General features: G+C 39.0%; 1 protein-coding gene across 4 annotated transcripts in view; it reads left to right on the top strand.

Annotated features, from left to right (window-relative positions):
• The window catches only part of LCMT1 (leucine carboxyl methyltransferase 1), a 77,791-nt gene that overhangs the window by 29,724 nt on the left and 32,975 nt on the right, over window positions 1-15,092 (top strand). For 3 of the 4 annotated variants that reach the window (XM_069485898.1, XM_069485894.1, XM_069485897.1), the window contains 4 exons: window positions 1,111-1,212; window positions 2,509-2,600; window positions 5,762-5,859; window positions 7,513-7,713. In XM_069485898.1, coding sequence (XP_069341999.1) covers window positions 1,111-1,212; window positions 2,509-2,600; window positions 5,762-5,859; window positions 7,513-7,535 — 315 coding nt within the window. In that variant the 3' untranslated portion in view covers window positions 7,536-7,713. Of the gene's footprint in view, window positions 1-1,110; window positions 1,213-2,508; window positions 2,601-5,761; window positions 5,860-7,512; window positions 7,714-15,092 lie in introns of those variants that run through there. The other variant, XM_069485896.1, reaches the window with a different exon arrangement.

Genomic DNA, 15,092 nt, shown 5'->3' with positions numbered 1-15,092 from the left:
TCCCTGTACTACCAGTTTTACTATACTAATGTATTTAATTATCTCAACAATCCACAAGGTAGGTACTAGTACTATCCTGATTGTATAGGCAAGGGGACTGAGGCACATAGTTAGGCAGCTTGTTCTCAGCCTGTCAGTTGTTAAGTGTCAACTCAATGTCAAACCCAGGCAATAAAATGACAGAGTATGTACTCATGAACACCTACCCCGAATGACTAGTGTGCAGTCTGATCTTTAGTGCCATAAGCCTTACTCACCATGAAAAGAGAATAATATTGGGTTTTGACTGGCAGTGTTCTCATCTGAACTCTGGGCATCATGTTACATATTGTTAAAGTGATGAATTTTTGATACCTTGTAATAGAGTAATAGTGTGTATGCTAAAATAGTGTACACTAATTATGTTTTCTGGCATTTTTGTATATATGGATTAATTACAGTTTTTTAAAGCTAGTTTAATTGAAAAAGTAATACCACATGCAGAGTACAAAAATAAAAATTATACGAGGGTAGACAAGGAAAAGCCAATCTCTCTCCTATCCCAGACGTCAGCCCTCTAACTTGGGAAGCAATGCTACCACATTCTAGTACATATAAAGAGAGATTGTTTTTTCTTACAGATGGGAGCATACTATCCATATTGATTTATACTTTGCTTTTGAAGAGATTACCTTAGAGGTCATTTTATGGCCATATGTGTATTTATTTTCCTTTTCTGATTTCATGGCTATATAGCATTTCCTTGTGAATATGCCAGAATATATTTAATCCCAAATGAAGACTATTTCCAGATTCTTCCTATGCTGTAGTAAACATTCTCACATCTTAGCATACACGTGTGCATATACCTGTCAGAGGAATTGCTGGGTGACAGGGTGAGCATTTGAAATGGATGTACACCGCACAGTTGCCCTTCCAGGAGCTGCACAGATCTGCTCCCAGCAGCACTGTGTGTTAGTGCTGCTCCTCTTTCCTTCACCTGCACTGGGTGTGTGTTATCACACACAGGCCTTGCCTGGTGAGAACTGGGATGTTGTTGTTTTATTTTGCATATTTAGGAAACAAAGACCCCCTTGTGGTGATACCCAGCCTCTTCCTTTCCCTTTCCAGGTGAACATGGGTGATCGGTTTGGGCAGATCATGATTGAAAACCTGCGGAGACGACAGTGTGATCTGGCAGGAGTAGAAACTTGCAAGTCATTAGAGTCACAGGTCAGTGGGCAGAGACTGGGACATCTGCTTTTACCCTTAGCCCAGTAAGAAAGGGCATTCTCCCTTCACACATAAGAGAATGTGAGCAGCTCTGTTAAGTCCCTCCCGACACAAGCAGCTGGGGCTCCATGTGGGCCACAAGTTCATGATGCTAGGACAGTCCAAGTCCTGCTTAGGCATCTTGGTGTAGAAAATACACATTCAGCTGGGTGCTGTGGCTCAAGCCTATAATCCCATTTACTCAGGGGCTGAGGCAGGAGGATCGCTTGAGGCCAGTGGTTCAAGATCAGCCTGGGCGCAACAGAGCAAGACCTAGTCTCTTAAAGAAAAAGTAGCAATGCACATGCCTGTAATCTCAGCTCTTTGGGAGGCTGAGGCAGGAGGGTGCCTTGAGCCCAGGAATTCAGGCTTCAGTGAGCTATAATTGCACTACTGCACTCCAGCCTGGGTGACAGAGCGAGATGCCATCTCTTACATTTTTTTTTAAATTTACATTTCCTATAAACTGTTTTAACTCTTTATTATGCAAATTTCCAAACATACATAAAAGTAGAGGGAATGGCAACATGAACCCCCGTGTCCCCTCAGCCAGCTTCAGTACTTCTTATTTTGTCAATATTGTTTCATGTAGTCCCCCACATAATTTTTTGTTGGTGGCACTGGAATGTTTTCCAACCAATCCGACAGTACATGATTTCACCTGTAAATAATTCAGTGTGAGTCTCCTACCAATAAGGACTTTCTTCCCCTGGATAGTGCTAATACGGTTATCACACCTAACAAATTGCCAGTAACTCCTTCATCGCATCTCATACCCAACCCAGGCCACGTTCCATTTTCCCGAATTGTTTAAAAGATATACTAGTGTTTGAATTGGGATCCAAACATGATCCACACTTTGTATGTGATTAATATCCCCCTGAAATCTCCTGGAATCTATAGTCTCCCTCCCTCTTTCAGAAATGTCATTCATTTGCTAGGGACATTTCCCATGCCTGCCCCCATTTAAATAGGTTCTTAAGTGTCTCATGTGACATTACCCTAGAACACTTTACAAAACCATTGCTCATAGAAAAGTTCTTCCTTTATTTCTCTGTGGATATACTTGAGTGAGCTTCCCCCATCATGATAATGTGTGTTCAATATAGAACGTGAAACATAAAAAGAAGAAAGATGCTAGGGGTCAGAATGGCCTATTGCAAGAGGAGTCTTAGAGAAAGTCTGTTGTGCTTAAGTGTCTCAGATTTGCACGGCAGCGCCTGGTTGTTCTCCATTTCTCTTTACCGCATGTTTTAGAAAGAACGGCTGCTGTCGACGGGGTGGGAAACGGCATCCGCAGTGGACATGATGGAGTTGTACAGCAGGTTACCGCGCGCTGAAGTGACCAGGTATGGGCTTGGCAGTGGACCTCTGTCCTCATTCACTGTGAGCTCCAGGCGTGATTGTTTAATTTCAAAAAACAAAACAAAGCTCTAACTAGACCATTTCGAAACAAGTTAAACATTGATAGGAGCTTGAGAGTAATTTATTAGCTAGTAGCTGAGATAGGGTTTATGCGGAAAACAGATTGCTTCAGTCAACATACGTAATTACACACGGAAAATTCACAGAGCAACCTCAACATTGGCAATTTTCTGTAATCCCTGTTTTGGAGAGGGAGGAAAATGACGTTCAAGGTCATGTAAGGGGAAAAAAATCTGCTGGCAGATTTGTAAATGGACTTTTCCCCTCATTATAAAAGAAACATATAGTTGTTCTAAAAAAATTTTCAAGTAATATAAAAGTGCAGGAAGTATAAAGTAGTCCGTTTTGGAGTTACACTCTGGGGGTAGCAGTTAACATCATGGGGCGTATTCTTTTCCTATACATATATAAATATTTATACATAGATCTGTATTTCTTAAATGGATTCACACTACATACATTGGTCTATAAACCGTGCTCCCTTTTTAAAACTTAACAATAGATTGTATTTATCTTTACGTATCAAAATATTGAGGGTTATCATATCCTGTTTAGGCATACATAATTACATTGATATGTGGACATAATATATTGATAATTTGTGTGTACCTGGACATTTAGTTGTAGAGTCTGGTTTTCTATTTTGTTTTGTCTTAATTTCCTTGTTACAGACAACACTGGAGAAAACATCAACATATATGCATCTGTGTACAGTGTTATTGCTCACTTTTATTCATTTCATTATAATTATTTTGTGCTTCCGGGGTTATGCTTACCTCTTGCCTTTGGAGACTTAAGATAATAGTGCTTGATCTCTTACAAGATCATGAGATGAATTTTTGGCTTTGCTGCTGCATATAACTTATTAACATTTAACAGTATTGTGGCTTTTGCCAAGTACATATATGAATAATTGGCAATGGGAGCCTTGAAGGTTTAAGAAAGTGTTGTGTCCATGTGATCGAGTTGATGCTTCCTGGATTCTTCTAGAAGTATCCTTTCCTGCAGATTGGTTTTCATTTGTTATGTGTCAAGACGACTATTTTGAATATCCCTGGTCTGGCATCTGTAATGGGGGTGCGTGCTCTAGCACCTCTTCTAGATACCCAGAGAGGAGTCTGTCACTAGCACCAACCACAAGGAAAGTAACTTGCTTTTAGGCAATCATTTGTCTGATATTGCCATGGCCTTTTGTACACAGCAACATGTAACCCTAACGGGTGGCAGATAAGGATATTGGATGGGCTTTTGTCTATTCATCCCAGGCTGAATAGCCTTCTTAGCTTTGTGTCTGTTTTTGCTGGAAACTGGAGTATAAGAAGTGTAAGGTGAGCCTATTCATGTAACACATGCTGAGTGTCTGCTGTGTGCCAGGTACTCTTCCAAGCACAAGGGATACAACAAAGATCAAAATAGCACAAAAGATATGCCTGCCCTTGGGAGCTTACATTCTCATGAACAGCTTTCTAATCAGTGGTGTCTCCTGATAGCTGTAGTTGGTAATAACCATCCCAGAGGCTTCAGTATGGTGCTGCTTTTTCCTGGTACTTGGCATTAGAAAATCTGCCTTGGATGTCTTCTGGTAAGATTAGTTGGGAAGCAACCAAAGCACTTTATGTATAGTCATTCTCACTTCAGATGTGGTCCTTGGGCCTGCATACCAAGGTGGGAGTGAATGTACAAATACAGAAACATGCACAGACATGTGCACATGTGTACACTCCCATGGGCACCTGCACACACACACGAACAAAGCCTGGACAAATGGCAGTATGAGATTGTTAGCAACGGCTACTGTAAATAGTTGGAATATGGATCATTTTTTATTTTCTTCTGTACACTTTTTGGAAAAGCCTTAATTTTCCTCCAAAGTGTGCACATATTTCAACAGATTCTTTTTTTAAAAGCTATTTCCATATGTTTGTGTATGTTTCTCTGTATATATTTTTAAAAGCTTACATTTAAAATGCTTTTTTGAAGTCATTCATGCATATAATTTTTTTAAAAAACCAGAATAGTATATAGAGTGAAAGCAAACACAGCCCACCCTACCACCACCTCTCATAAGAAAAAGCCACCGTTTCTAGTTTCTTCTGTATTTTCCAAAGTAGTCTGTGCATACGTAGACATACGTGTCTCCCTTTTCCTTTACGTAGGTAGTGGTATACTGTGCACATTCCTTACTAAGCAACTTTCTTTTTAAATCCCATGATATGTCTTGGAGGTTGTTCCATGTTAATACATTTTTAAAATGGCTGCATAGTGTCCTGTTACATCCATGTGCTTAAATGTATTCAACCGTCTCTCCTAGTTTACAGTTCTTTGCTTCTTACCACACTGGAGCTATGATGCTGCAGTGAATGCTCTTGCACATACATCTTTGTACGCATAGAGGATACATTCTTAGAGGCAGAATTGTTGAGTCCAAGGATGTACATTTTAAACATTGATAGAGATTATCAAGATGCCATCCAGAGAGGAGATACTATTTTGTAATCCTACCAGTAACTTAGGAAGCACTTTTTTTTTCATGTTGTTGCTAAAATGTATATCAACTTTTTTGACTTTTGTCAATCTGATAGCTGAAATGTTACATTTTAATTTACATTTTTTTCTTACACATGAATCCAACAACTTCTTTCTTTTTTGGTAAACTGATCTTCCCCCCCCATTTTAAATGAATTTAAAAATTTTTTCTTATTGAAGTTTATTTCTTTCTGCATATGTGAGATTGAAAACATCTTCCTTTTTGGTGAACTGGTCTTTTTCCCATCTTTTAAATGAATTTTAGAAGTTTGTCTCTTTGAAGTTTAACAGCTCTTTATATAGCAAGGAAATCAACTCTTTGTCATTTGTATTATAAATTTCTGTTTCTAGTTTGTGATTTGTCTTTTGACTTACTTTGCTTATACTATGTTTTCTTTCCAATAAAAGTAAATTAAAATGGAACCTCACCATCTGTACTATGTGTAGCCTGCTTCTTTCCCCTTAATATCATGACATTTTTCCATATTCATAACTATGAGTCACCATCTTCATTTTAAACATAGAAACCTATATTGTTCTGTTGTCATTCTCTCCACAGAATAGAATCGCTTGAATTCCTGGATGAAATGGAGCTTCTTGAGCAGCTCATGCAGCATTACTGCCTCTGTTGGGCAACCAAAGGAGGAAGTGAACTCGGTATGTGATTTTACTTTTGTTGCTTTATCCTAGGAATGGGGAACTTTTCTTCTCCAAACAGTGAAAGGACATACCTGGAACTCTGGACCCAGAAGAACTAGAGGATGGTATAAGTGCATCCATGAGTGTAACTCAGAGAATTTGCTGTTATCTTCTGTGTTTTTATAGCACAGAAACCATGTGTCCCAAAACAACCCTTGAGAGATCTACTGTGGAATTTCTGCAGTTGTTAGGTAAAAGACCTTGAGGGTTTAAAGTAATAATTGTCATAAAAGTGACTAGTGTTTATATTTTTCATCAACTTGTAACCAGGTTACTAGATGTTAAACACACAGATCATTACATCTGTCTAATGAACCCATGCAGCTGGGGTTGAGTGTCTCCCTCTTTGCTCTTATGATGAAGGTGCACTTCCCAGGCCATCCCCAAGTAGGGCCGTAGAGGGCGAGCATGGATTTCGTCTGGGTTCCTGGTTAGCTTGGTTCTGGGCCACCTCCTCCTTCACAACTGCCCTGTGTTGGGCTGGCTTCCCAGTGGTTAGTCCTGGGTGTCTCTCCAGCCCAGTGGCCGTGACTTTAGATCCCAGGTCTGGCCTTTAATGTAAAAGCTGCCCTTCAAGCTTCCTACAGATGTGATCCAAAGACACGAGACCTCTGGAAGGCAGCTGATACAAAACAAAGAACTTGACAGAGGCAGAGACTATCTCCTGTGTGAAAATTCCAGGTTGACGTGAGACTGATAATCTGGCACCTTGGGCCTATTGTTCTACTCCTTTCCAGATTTCCCCAGCTGTGCAGTTCAGCCCACAAAAGTCCTTTCAGTTCTGATTTAAAGTAACTTATTGGTGTGTTTTTGTATTCTCTTCCTCCTAATAAAAACAATATAATTTTGAGTAGAGAATTTGGAAATTTGTGAAAATATACAGCAAAGAAAATAAAATTCACCTGTATGCATATCCTTTCGGGCCAGCATCTACTAACTTCTTCCTTCTCCTTTTCTACATATTTTTAGCAGAGTTGAATTTATTTATGTATCTGATTTCTAACATTTTCAACTTACTATTACATAAGGATTTCCCCCTTGCTACTAAAAACTCTCAATGAGCATTATTTTAATGTGTTTATAATAACATTCTATAATGTGGCTATATATGAATTTAACTTTCCCACACTTCTGGAATGTAGTTTATTTCTAATGCTTTTAACTCCAGTACTTACAAAGAACCTCCTATTGCACATTTTAATGTAAGGGGCTTCTTTTGGTCCCCACTGTGCACCTGGTTTCTCTGGGACATCAGTGCTTGTGTGTGTGTGTGTGTGTGTGTGTGTGTGTGTTGAAGAACCCTCTCTGCATTTGCTCAAAGTTCAGCATGTAAAGGGTGAGTGTTTGGTGTTAACTGCAGAAAGCAGTTACAATGTTATAATGCTTTCTTAATCCCTTTGAAACCACCCATAAACACAGTCTCACCCAACCTCTTGTTTCCATGTGAAATCTCATTCTCCATAACAGGACAGCAGGGCTGCCGTGGTCAGATGTGTGGCCGGTGCCCCAGAGCCAGTCCCTGGGGGTCCACAGCAGGGTCACATTCTCCCAGCTGTTTTCTCTGCTTTACATTGAGTCTCTGACCAGCATCTGTGTGTCTGTTCCCCTCAGGTTTGAAGGAGATAACTTACTAGTCTGTTGGAGGCACATGCTGAGCCAGAAGCTGAAGCCACCAGCCTTCCCAGGGGAGCTACGTTGAGCTCCCCGAGTGATGGGCAGGCCTCAGGTACTGCCCTCCTCCCACACTCTGAGAAACCTTGGTCTCAAAGTTTGTCGTACCAGCTCTTGTTTCTGTTGACTTGTTTAAATAAATCACACTTGCCATTGCCTGCGTGGTGGGCCTCTGCTGCTGCTCATTCTGCACTCCACGGGGCGGGCCGGGGTTCACCTCTGTGTCAGCTGGAGCCAAGGATCCTGAGTCCCACTTTGACCTTGGCTTACTCCCTGTGAGCCAGACTCGGCTCATGACCTTGTACACATTTTGGGATTTATTCCTTCACATGTTCTTTGTTGTGGAACTGACCTTGTACCTTGCCCCCTGACCCTTGGCCTCCACCAGATACTGGGGCTCTTCTCTGGCTCCTGTTTCTGCCCTGGCCTGCTTAACTGCCGCCTCCATCCTGATCACTGTGGCAGGCTGAGGGAGGGCCCCGAAAATGTCCACGTCCTGATCTCCAGAAACCTGTGTAAGTTCTGTGGTGAAGGGAGCTTTGCAAATGAGGTTAAGGAACTTGAGATGGGCCTGATGTCATCACAAGGGTCTTTATGAGCAAGACAGAGGAGGGATCAAAGGGGAGGGTGGTGTGATGAGGGAGGCAGAGACTCTGGAGTGATGTGTTCGGAAGATCGAGGAAGGGCCATCTTTTCTTTCTGAAAATACAAGAAAACAGATTCTCTCCTCAGAGCCTGCCAGACTCCAGAAGGAACCCACCCTGCTGACACCTTGATTTTAGCCTAGTGAAACTGATCACAGATCTCTCACCTTCATAATTGTAGGATAATACATTTGTGATGTTTTAGTCCACTAAATTTGTGGTAATTTTTTTACAAGAGCAATTGGACACTATTACAGTTATGATACAGATGAATAGCCACCCCCCCCCGCCCCCGTCCCCTGGAGATGTTACCCCACAATTCAGACACACAAGGCCTGACCACACCTGGTGAGCTTTTTGGTCATGTGACTGGGGCTGTGCACTTGAACCTGCATGTGCCCCCTGGTGCTCTTCTGTTGGAGAGGGAGGTAACTGACCCGTCTTCCACTGTCTGGAGTCCTTAGATTTGTGTCCCCTTAGCATGGTATCCACCTGCGGCATGCCTGTGGCTGGGCGGTGGTGCCCTGATAACGGCATAAAACAAAACGGAGTCACTGAAAGGCTTTTAGTCTTTCACTATTGAGTGTGATACCAGCTCTGGATTTTTATATATGGTCTTTACTACAATGAAATATTTTCCTTCTAGTCCTATTTTGTTGAGTGTTTTTATCATGAGAGGATTTGAATTTTGTCAAATGCTTTATCTGTATCAGTTGAGATGATTGTGTGGTTTTCCCCCTTGTTTTGTTAATGATGAATTTTTGTATGTTGAACTATTCTAGGAATAATTCTACTTGGTCATGGTAGATAATCCTTTTAATATGCTCCAGAATTTGGTGTGCTGTTTTGTTGAGACTTTTGTATCAAAAGTCATAAGGGATATTAGTACATAATTTTCTTGTAGTATCTTTGTCCACTTTTGGTATTGAGATAATGCTGGCCTTTCTTTGTTGAGAAGTCTTTAATTACTTATTTAGTATCCTTATCAGTTATAGGTCTATTCAGATTTTACATTTTTTTTTATAATCCAGTCTTAGTAGTTTGTGCATGTCTTAGTCTGTTTTCCATTGCCATAATACCTGAAAATATGCCATTCCCGTCAAAGCCTTGGTAAAACCACCAGTGTCTCCAATTGTGTACGGTTATAAAAGAACGCAGCTCTTCTTGAACTTAGGCAAATAACTATATTGCTTAAAGATACTCACAAATAGTTTTCAAGTTCTTGAGAAATTGTGAGCTAAATTTGAAATATTTTTCTCTTAAAAATATATTTTACTCAATTTGTTGTTAGCTATACATAGCTCAGAAGGAAAAAGGTTGTGTTGATTTCTGGAAAACACTGAAAAATAAGCAATGTTCCAAGCAAAAAAGTCATCAAAAATTATTTTAGTCCACTATTAGCTTAGTCCTATATGATTAATTTTCTGTTTGAGATTGGGTTAGCAATCCTCATCAATGCTTCAGCTTTTTCATTAAATTCTTGGAAGTTTTCCTAGTGTAAATTAATGGTATGATCTCCACAGTACTCAGAAACCTGTAGTCAAGAGTACTTGTCAGAGTCCTTTTTATGACTATCCGTGAAGCAGCAAATTTTGGACTGTAGCCAGTTAAAAACTTTTTTGAGATGAATTAAAGAAAAACAATAATTCTAGATGACAAAAACATGATACCCAGTGTTAAATATAACCAGATTTCTTTGTCAAATGTCTCTTTAACAATAGTAATTATTATTGATAATGTACATCAAGACATCAGAATTTTAGGAATCTCCTACAGTTTTCAAACACATTAATAATGCATTTATATAAATATAACAAAGAAGGTTAAACACCAGTTCATATTTGACAATGCTTCCTGCCTGGGAGATTTGTTTCCTCTCCCTCATTTATCAGTATGGATTCAAGGAAATGTTATAGTTTGGGTTATAAGCCAATACTACCGTATTTTGTGATGTATAGCTTTTAAAAAAAACTATCAGGCCAGGCGGGGTGGCTCATGCCTGTAATCCTAGCACTCTGGGAGGCCAAGGCGGGCGGATTGCTGGAGCTCAGGAGTTCGAGACCAGCCTGAGCAAGAGCGAGACCCCGTCTCTACTAAAAATAGAAATTGTCTGGACAACTAAAAATATATATAGAAAAAATTAGCCGGGCACGGTGGCGCATGCCTGTAGTCCCAGCTACTCGGGAGGCTGAGGCAGTAGGATCGCTTAAGCCCAGGAGTTTGAGGTTGCTGTGAGCCACGCTGACACCATGGCACTCACTCTAGCCTGGGCAACAAAGCGAAACTCAGTCTCAGGAAAGAAAAAAAAAAAAACTATCAAACTGGTTTTCAGAGTGGCTGAACATTCCCACCAGTGACATATGAGTAATCTGGTTTCTCCAGATTTTGTGGTGTTATTACTTTTTTCTTCTTAAATGTTAGCCATTCTGATAGGTATGTAGGCATATCTCATTGTGGTTTTAATTTTCATGGGCATATTTGCTATCTGTGTATCCTCTTTGGAGGTTACATGTTTCTTTACATCTCTTGCCCATTTTCTAAGGGGATTTGAGTTTTGAGAGCTCTTTATGTAGTCTAGATATTGGTCCTTTTTCAGATATGTGGTGTGCAAATATCTCCCAGACCACAGCTTATCTTTTCATCCTCTTAACAGTCTTTCAGATAGCAAAAGTTTTTATTTTGGTGTTCAATTTTATCAGTTTTTATTTCTGTGAATCATACTTTTGGTGTCACATGCTTTACTTAGATGGTGAAGCTTTTCTATTTTTTTCTGAAAGTTTTACAGTTTTAGGATTTATATTTAGGCCTGTCACATTCATTTTGAGTTATATTTTGAGATGTGAGACTTGGGTTGAAGTTCATTTATTTGCCTATGGGATGGCCAGCTACACCAACATAATTTGTTAAAAAGGCTATCTTTCCTCCATTGGATTGCTTTTACACCTTCTTCCAGATTGTCTATTTCTCCTCCAGTTCTAAACTATTCTAATTATTATGATTTAGTATCTAGTAGAGCTTGTTTTCTCTAATTCTCTTGTCATAATGTTCCTGGATATTCTCACACATTTACTTTTCCTTTGGCAATTCAATGTGGGCAGATTTAGTTAGTGATTCCCCCAAAGATTCAATTTCTCCTTCCAGAGTGTTTTGGGTGTGGGAGCTGCTGCCCAGTGTGAGACTACGTTTCCTAGTCCCCTTTCATCTAAGCTGTGGCCATATTACTGTAACTAATATGGGTTACTTTTGGCCTGATGTGGCTAAGAAATGGGTCTGCCCCTCTACCTTTTTTGTTCTCCTTTTCTGACAACCTTGGAAGCCAATTATTGAAAATGGTGGAGAGACAAGATGGAAGGAGCTGGTCCCCAAATCCCTCTGTAGAGGGCTTCCTGCTCAACACTCAAGAGTGGTTAAAAAAGAACAAAGAAAACCGATTTCATGGGTTTAAGTCATTGGGATTAAGAGTTTGTGTTATAGCAGCTAGTGTTATTATAACCAATATATTTACTATCATTTTGCCAGGTTCTCCCAAACTCCTGTTGTGTCTTACATAAGGTGAGTTGAAGTATAACGAAACCTTAAGCTTCCCAGTCAACTGAATGGACCCCTTCTTGGCCAAGTGGACCCCCTGCAAAATAAACAAAAAAACCTTAAAGCTGAGTTGCCTGCGAAGAGAAGAGAGGTTAGATGTGTCTAGTGATGCCCTGTTCCTCTTAGAGTTATTTTTTGTAACAATAAGACACAAAATCATGAAGAAGCCTTAAGACACAGTTTAAACTATGTCAGCATGTCACCAGTTTACTTCAGTCTGGTCTGGGTCTGGTGGCTCATCTCTGATTAACAGACCTCCTTATTTTAAAACATTCCAAGCCTTTAGACAAAGCTTTATTTCTTTAACCAATTACAAATCAAAGAATCTTTAAACCCACCTATAACCCCCTGCTTTGAGATGTCATGCCTTTTGGGGCCAAATCAATGTATGCCTTCCATTTATTGATTTATGACTGTAATTCCTGTCTCCCTAAAATGTATGAAATGAAACTAACAAACCCCAAGGAGACTACTTGCTCAAGGCTTCCTGGGCGAGGCTCTCAAGCCACGGTCACAAATGTTCTGCTGAGAATAAACCTCTTTAAATTATTTTACAGAGTTTGGGTTCTTTTCTGTGGACAGTAGCATTAAATTTATAACTTTATAATATTGAACATGATGTCATTCTATTTAGTTAAGCCTACTTTTATGGTCAAAGGTAGAATTTACGATATATATTTTGTACCATTCAAAGATAGTGACAGTTGACGAATGGGTACTCATATTTCAGATATCTCTGTAGTCACATATTTAATTTTATCAAATTGGAATAATGATACATGCTGTTCTATAAACTGCTTTTTTGTTCCAACATTTCTACAATCAGATCTACAACAGGTTGGCGGAGATTTTTTCTTAAAGGGCCATATAGTAAATATTTTAGACTTTGTGGAACAGGAGGATATTATGCAAATACTTGATGACGATTTAAACTATAAAAACGTTCCTAGCCTGCAGTCCATAAAATAATAAGCAACTACCCATATATGGCCTATAGGCTAAGTTTAGCAACTCTTAATCCATATCATCATTTTAAGAACTACTTACAGCTGGGTGCAGTGGCTCACGCCTATAATCCTAGCAGCCCAGGAGACTGAGGCAGGAGAATTGTTTGAGGTCAGGAGTTCAAGACCAGCCTGAGTAACAGCAAGACCCCCAACTCTAAAAAAAAAAAAAAAAAAAAAAAAAAATTAGCCAGGCATGATGTTGCGTGCATGTCATCTCAGCTACGTGGGAGGCCGGACAATCAATTGAGCGAGCCCAGGAGTTTGAGGTTGCAGTGAGCTATGATGATGCCACTGCACTGTAGCCCAGTTGATAGAGTGAGACTCTGTCTCAAAAAAAAAAAAAAAAAAAAAAGCAAACCTGCTAATTTAGGTAGTCTGGATTAATGTACATTTATGTAGCTTCCATTTTAATTTCCTACTATAATTAGTGTGACAATGAACATACTTGTATGTAAATCTTTTTACACTTACCTGTTTACCCCCATGGGTAAATTCTTAGAAATAGAGTTACTGGGTCAAAGCATATTTTATTCTTTGATACATATTGTCAAAAAACATATATATATCATAAGTATACACAAGAGAGCCTGTTTTACTATATTCTTCTCAACACTAGATTTTTATCAATCTTTTCAATTGCAGCCTAATAAATTAAAAAAAAAATCTCATGCTAATTTCTGTTTGGTCTATGACTATCTTTTTTGTAATTAATTTTTATTTTGCTTGATATTAGGTTACCAATCCTGATAAATGCATCAGCTTTTTAATTAGTCTTAGAAATTTTCCTATTCCAACTAGTTCAATCTTACAAGCTATCGGCTGCAACTGTATTTAAAAGTACCAGTCAGAGTCCTTTCTATAAATTTGCTTGAAATAAATTTTGGATTGTAGCCAGTTAAAAACTGGTTTTTGAGAAGAATCAGAGTAAAATAACAATTGTCTACAGATGACAAAGTCTTAGAATAGCCATGATCAAAGAGACAACAAAGAAATTTGGTTAACATAACCATAATTATAACTGATGGACATACACCAAGACATACCAGAATTTTTGGAATCTCATATAATTTTGGAACATACATTAATAATGTGTTTATACAAATGTAACCCAAAGAAAATTAAATACCATTTCATATTTGACAAGACGTCCTATATAGTTTTACTATACCAGATAAGCTGAATGTGTCTCTTGGACTTTCAGTGGCTCTAATATTAAAAAAGCCAGTTAGAGGTTAAAAACAAACAAACAAACAAAAAACCCCCCACAAAACCTGGGCCAGGCATAGTGGCTCACACCTGTATTCCTAGCACTCTGGGAGGCCAAGGTGGGAGGATCGCTTGAGCTTAGGAGTTTGAGACCAGCTGGATCAAGAGACAGACCCTGTCTCTATATTAAAAAAATAAAAAGTAAAGAAATAAGATAAAAAAGACAACAGTGAATGAGAATATTAAAAACAAAACAAAAACCCCACACAAAACCTGAACTTAAAATCTGAAATTCTGATTTTGGAAAGTTTGTTAAATATCATTTATTTAGTCAAAGTGATAATTTAAAGTTTTTAAAAAGCAAAACCTTTACTCTTTGATAGGAGACTCAGTTTCCTCAATATTCATAAGACATAGTGAAGACAACATAAAGCAAACAAAATCTGTCACTTCCTGTCTCCCCCTTTTTATTTGTAGTTTACTGAAAAGGTAAATAAAAATCTTTTGCTATCTAAAACACACACAATCTTGCTCAAGAGACAACCAGATTCTACCCTTGTATTAGTGTATTATTAAGGCTAAAGCTAATTTTAATAAAACTTTATAAACAAACTCATCTAATCTCAGTTTTGATCACAAGGCCATAAACCTTCATAACATTTTATAATTTTTTCCACTTTTTTCTTCCCAGTGTTTTATATCTATTCAGGTTTTTTTTTTTTTTTTTTTTTTGACAGGGTCTTGCTCTGTCCACCTGGCTGGAATGCAGTGGCCTCCTCATAGCTCACTGCAACGTCAAACTCTTGGGCTCAAGCAATCCTCCTGCCGCAGTCTCTGGAGTAGCTGGGACCATGGTCGTGTGCGACCACATTAAACTAATTTTTCTATTTTTTGTAGAGATGAGGCCTTGCTCTTGTTCAGGCTGGTCTTCAACTCCTGACCTCAAGCTATCCTGCCTGGGTCTCCCAGAGTGCTAGGATTATAGGTGTGAGCCACTTTGCCTAGCCTATCTGCCATTTTTTATTAATACTTTAAAACAATCCTTAAAAACCTCTAAACTAGGAAAAATTACTTT

This window comes from Eulemur rufifrons, chromosome 14 (genome assembly GCF_041146395.1).
Source record: "Eulemur rufifrons isolate Redbay chromosome 14, OSU_ERuf_1, whole genome shotgun sequence".
NCBI lineage: Eukaryota > Metazoa > Chordata > Mammalia > Primates > Lemuridae > Eulemur > Eulemur rufifrons.
Note: the sequence above shows the minus strand (reverse complement) of the source record. Positions and strands in the feature narration are given on the sequence as shown.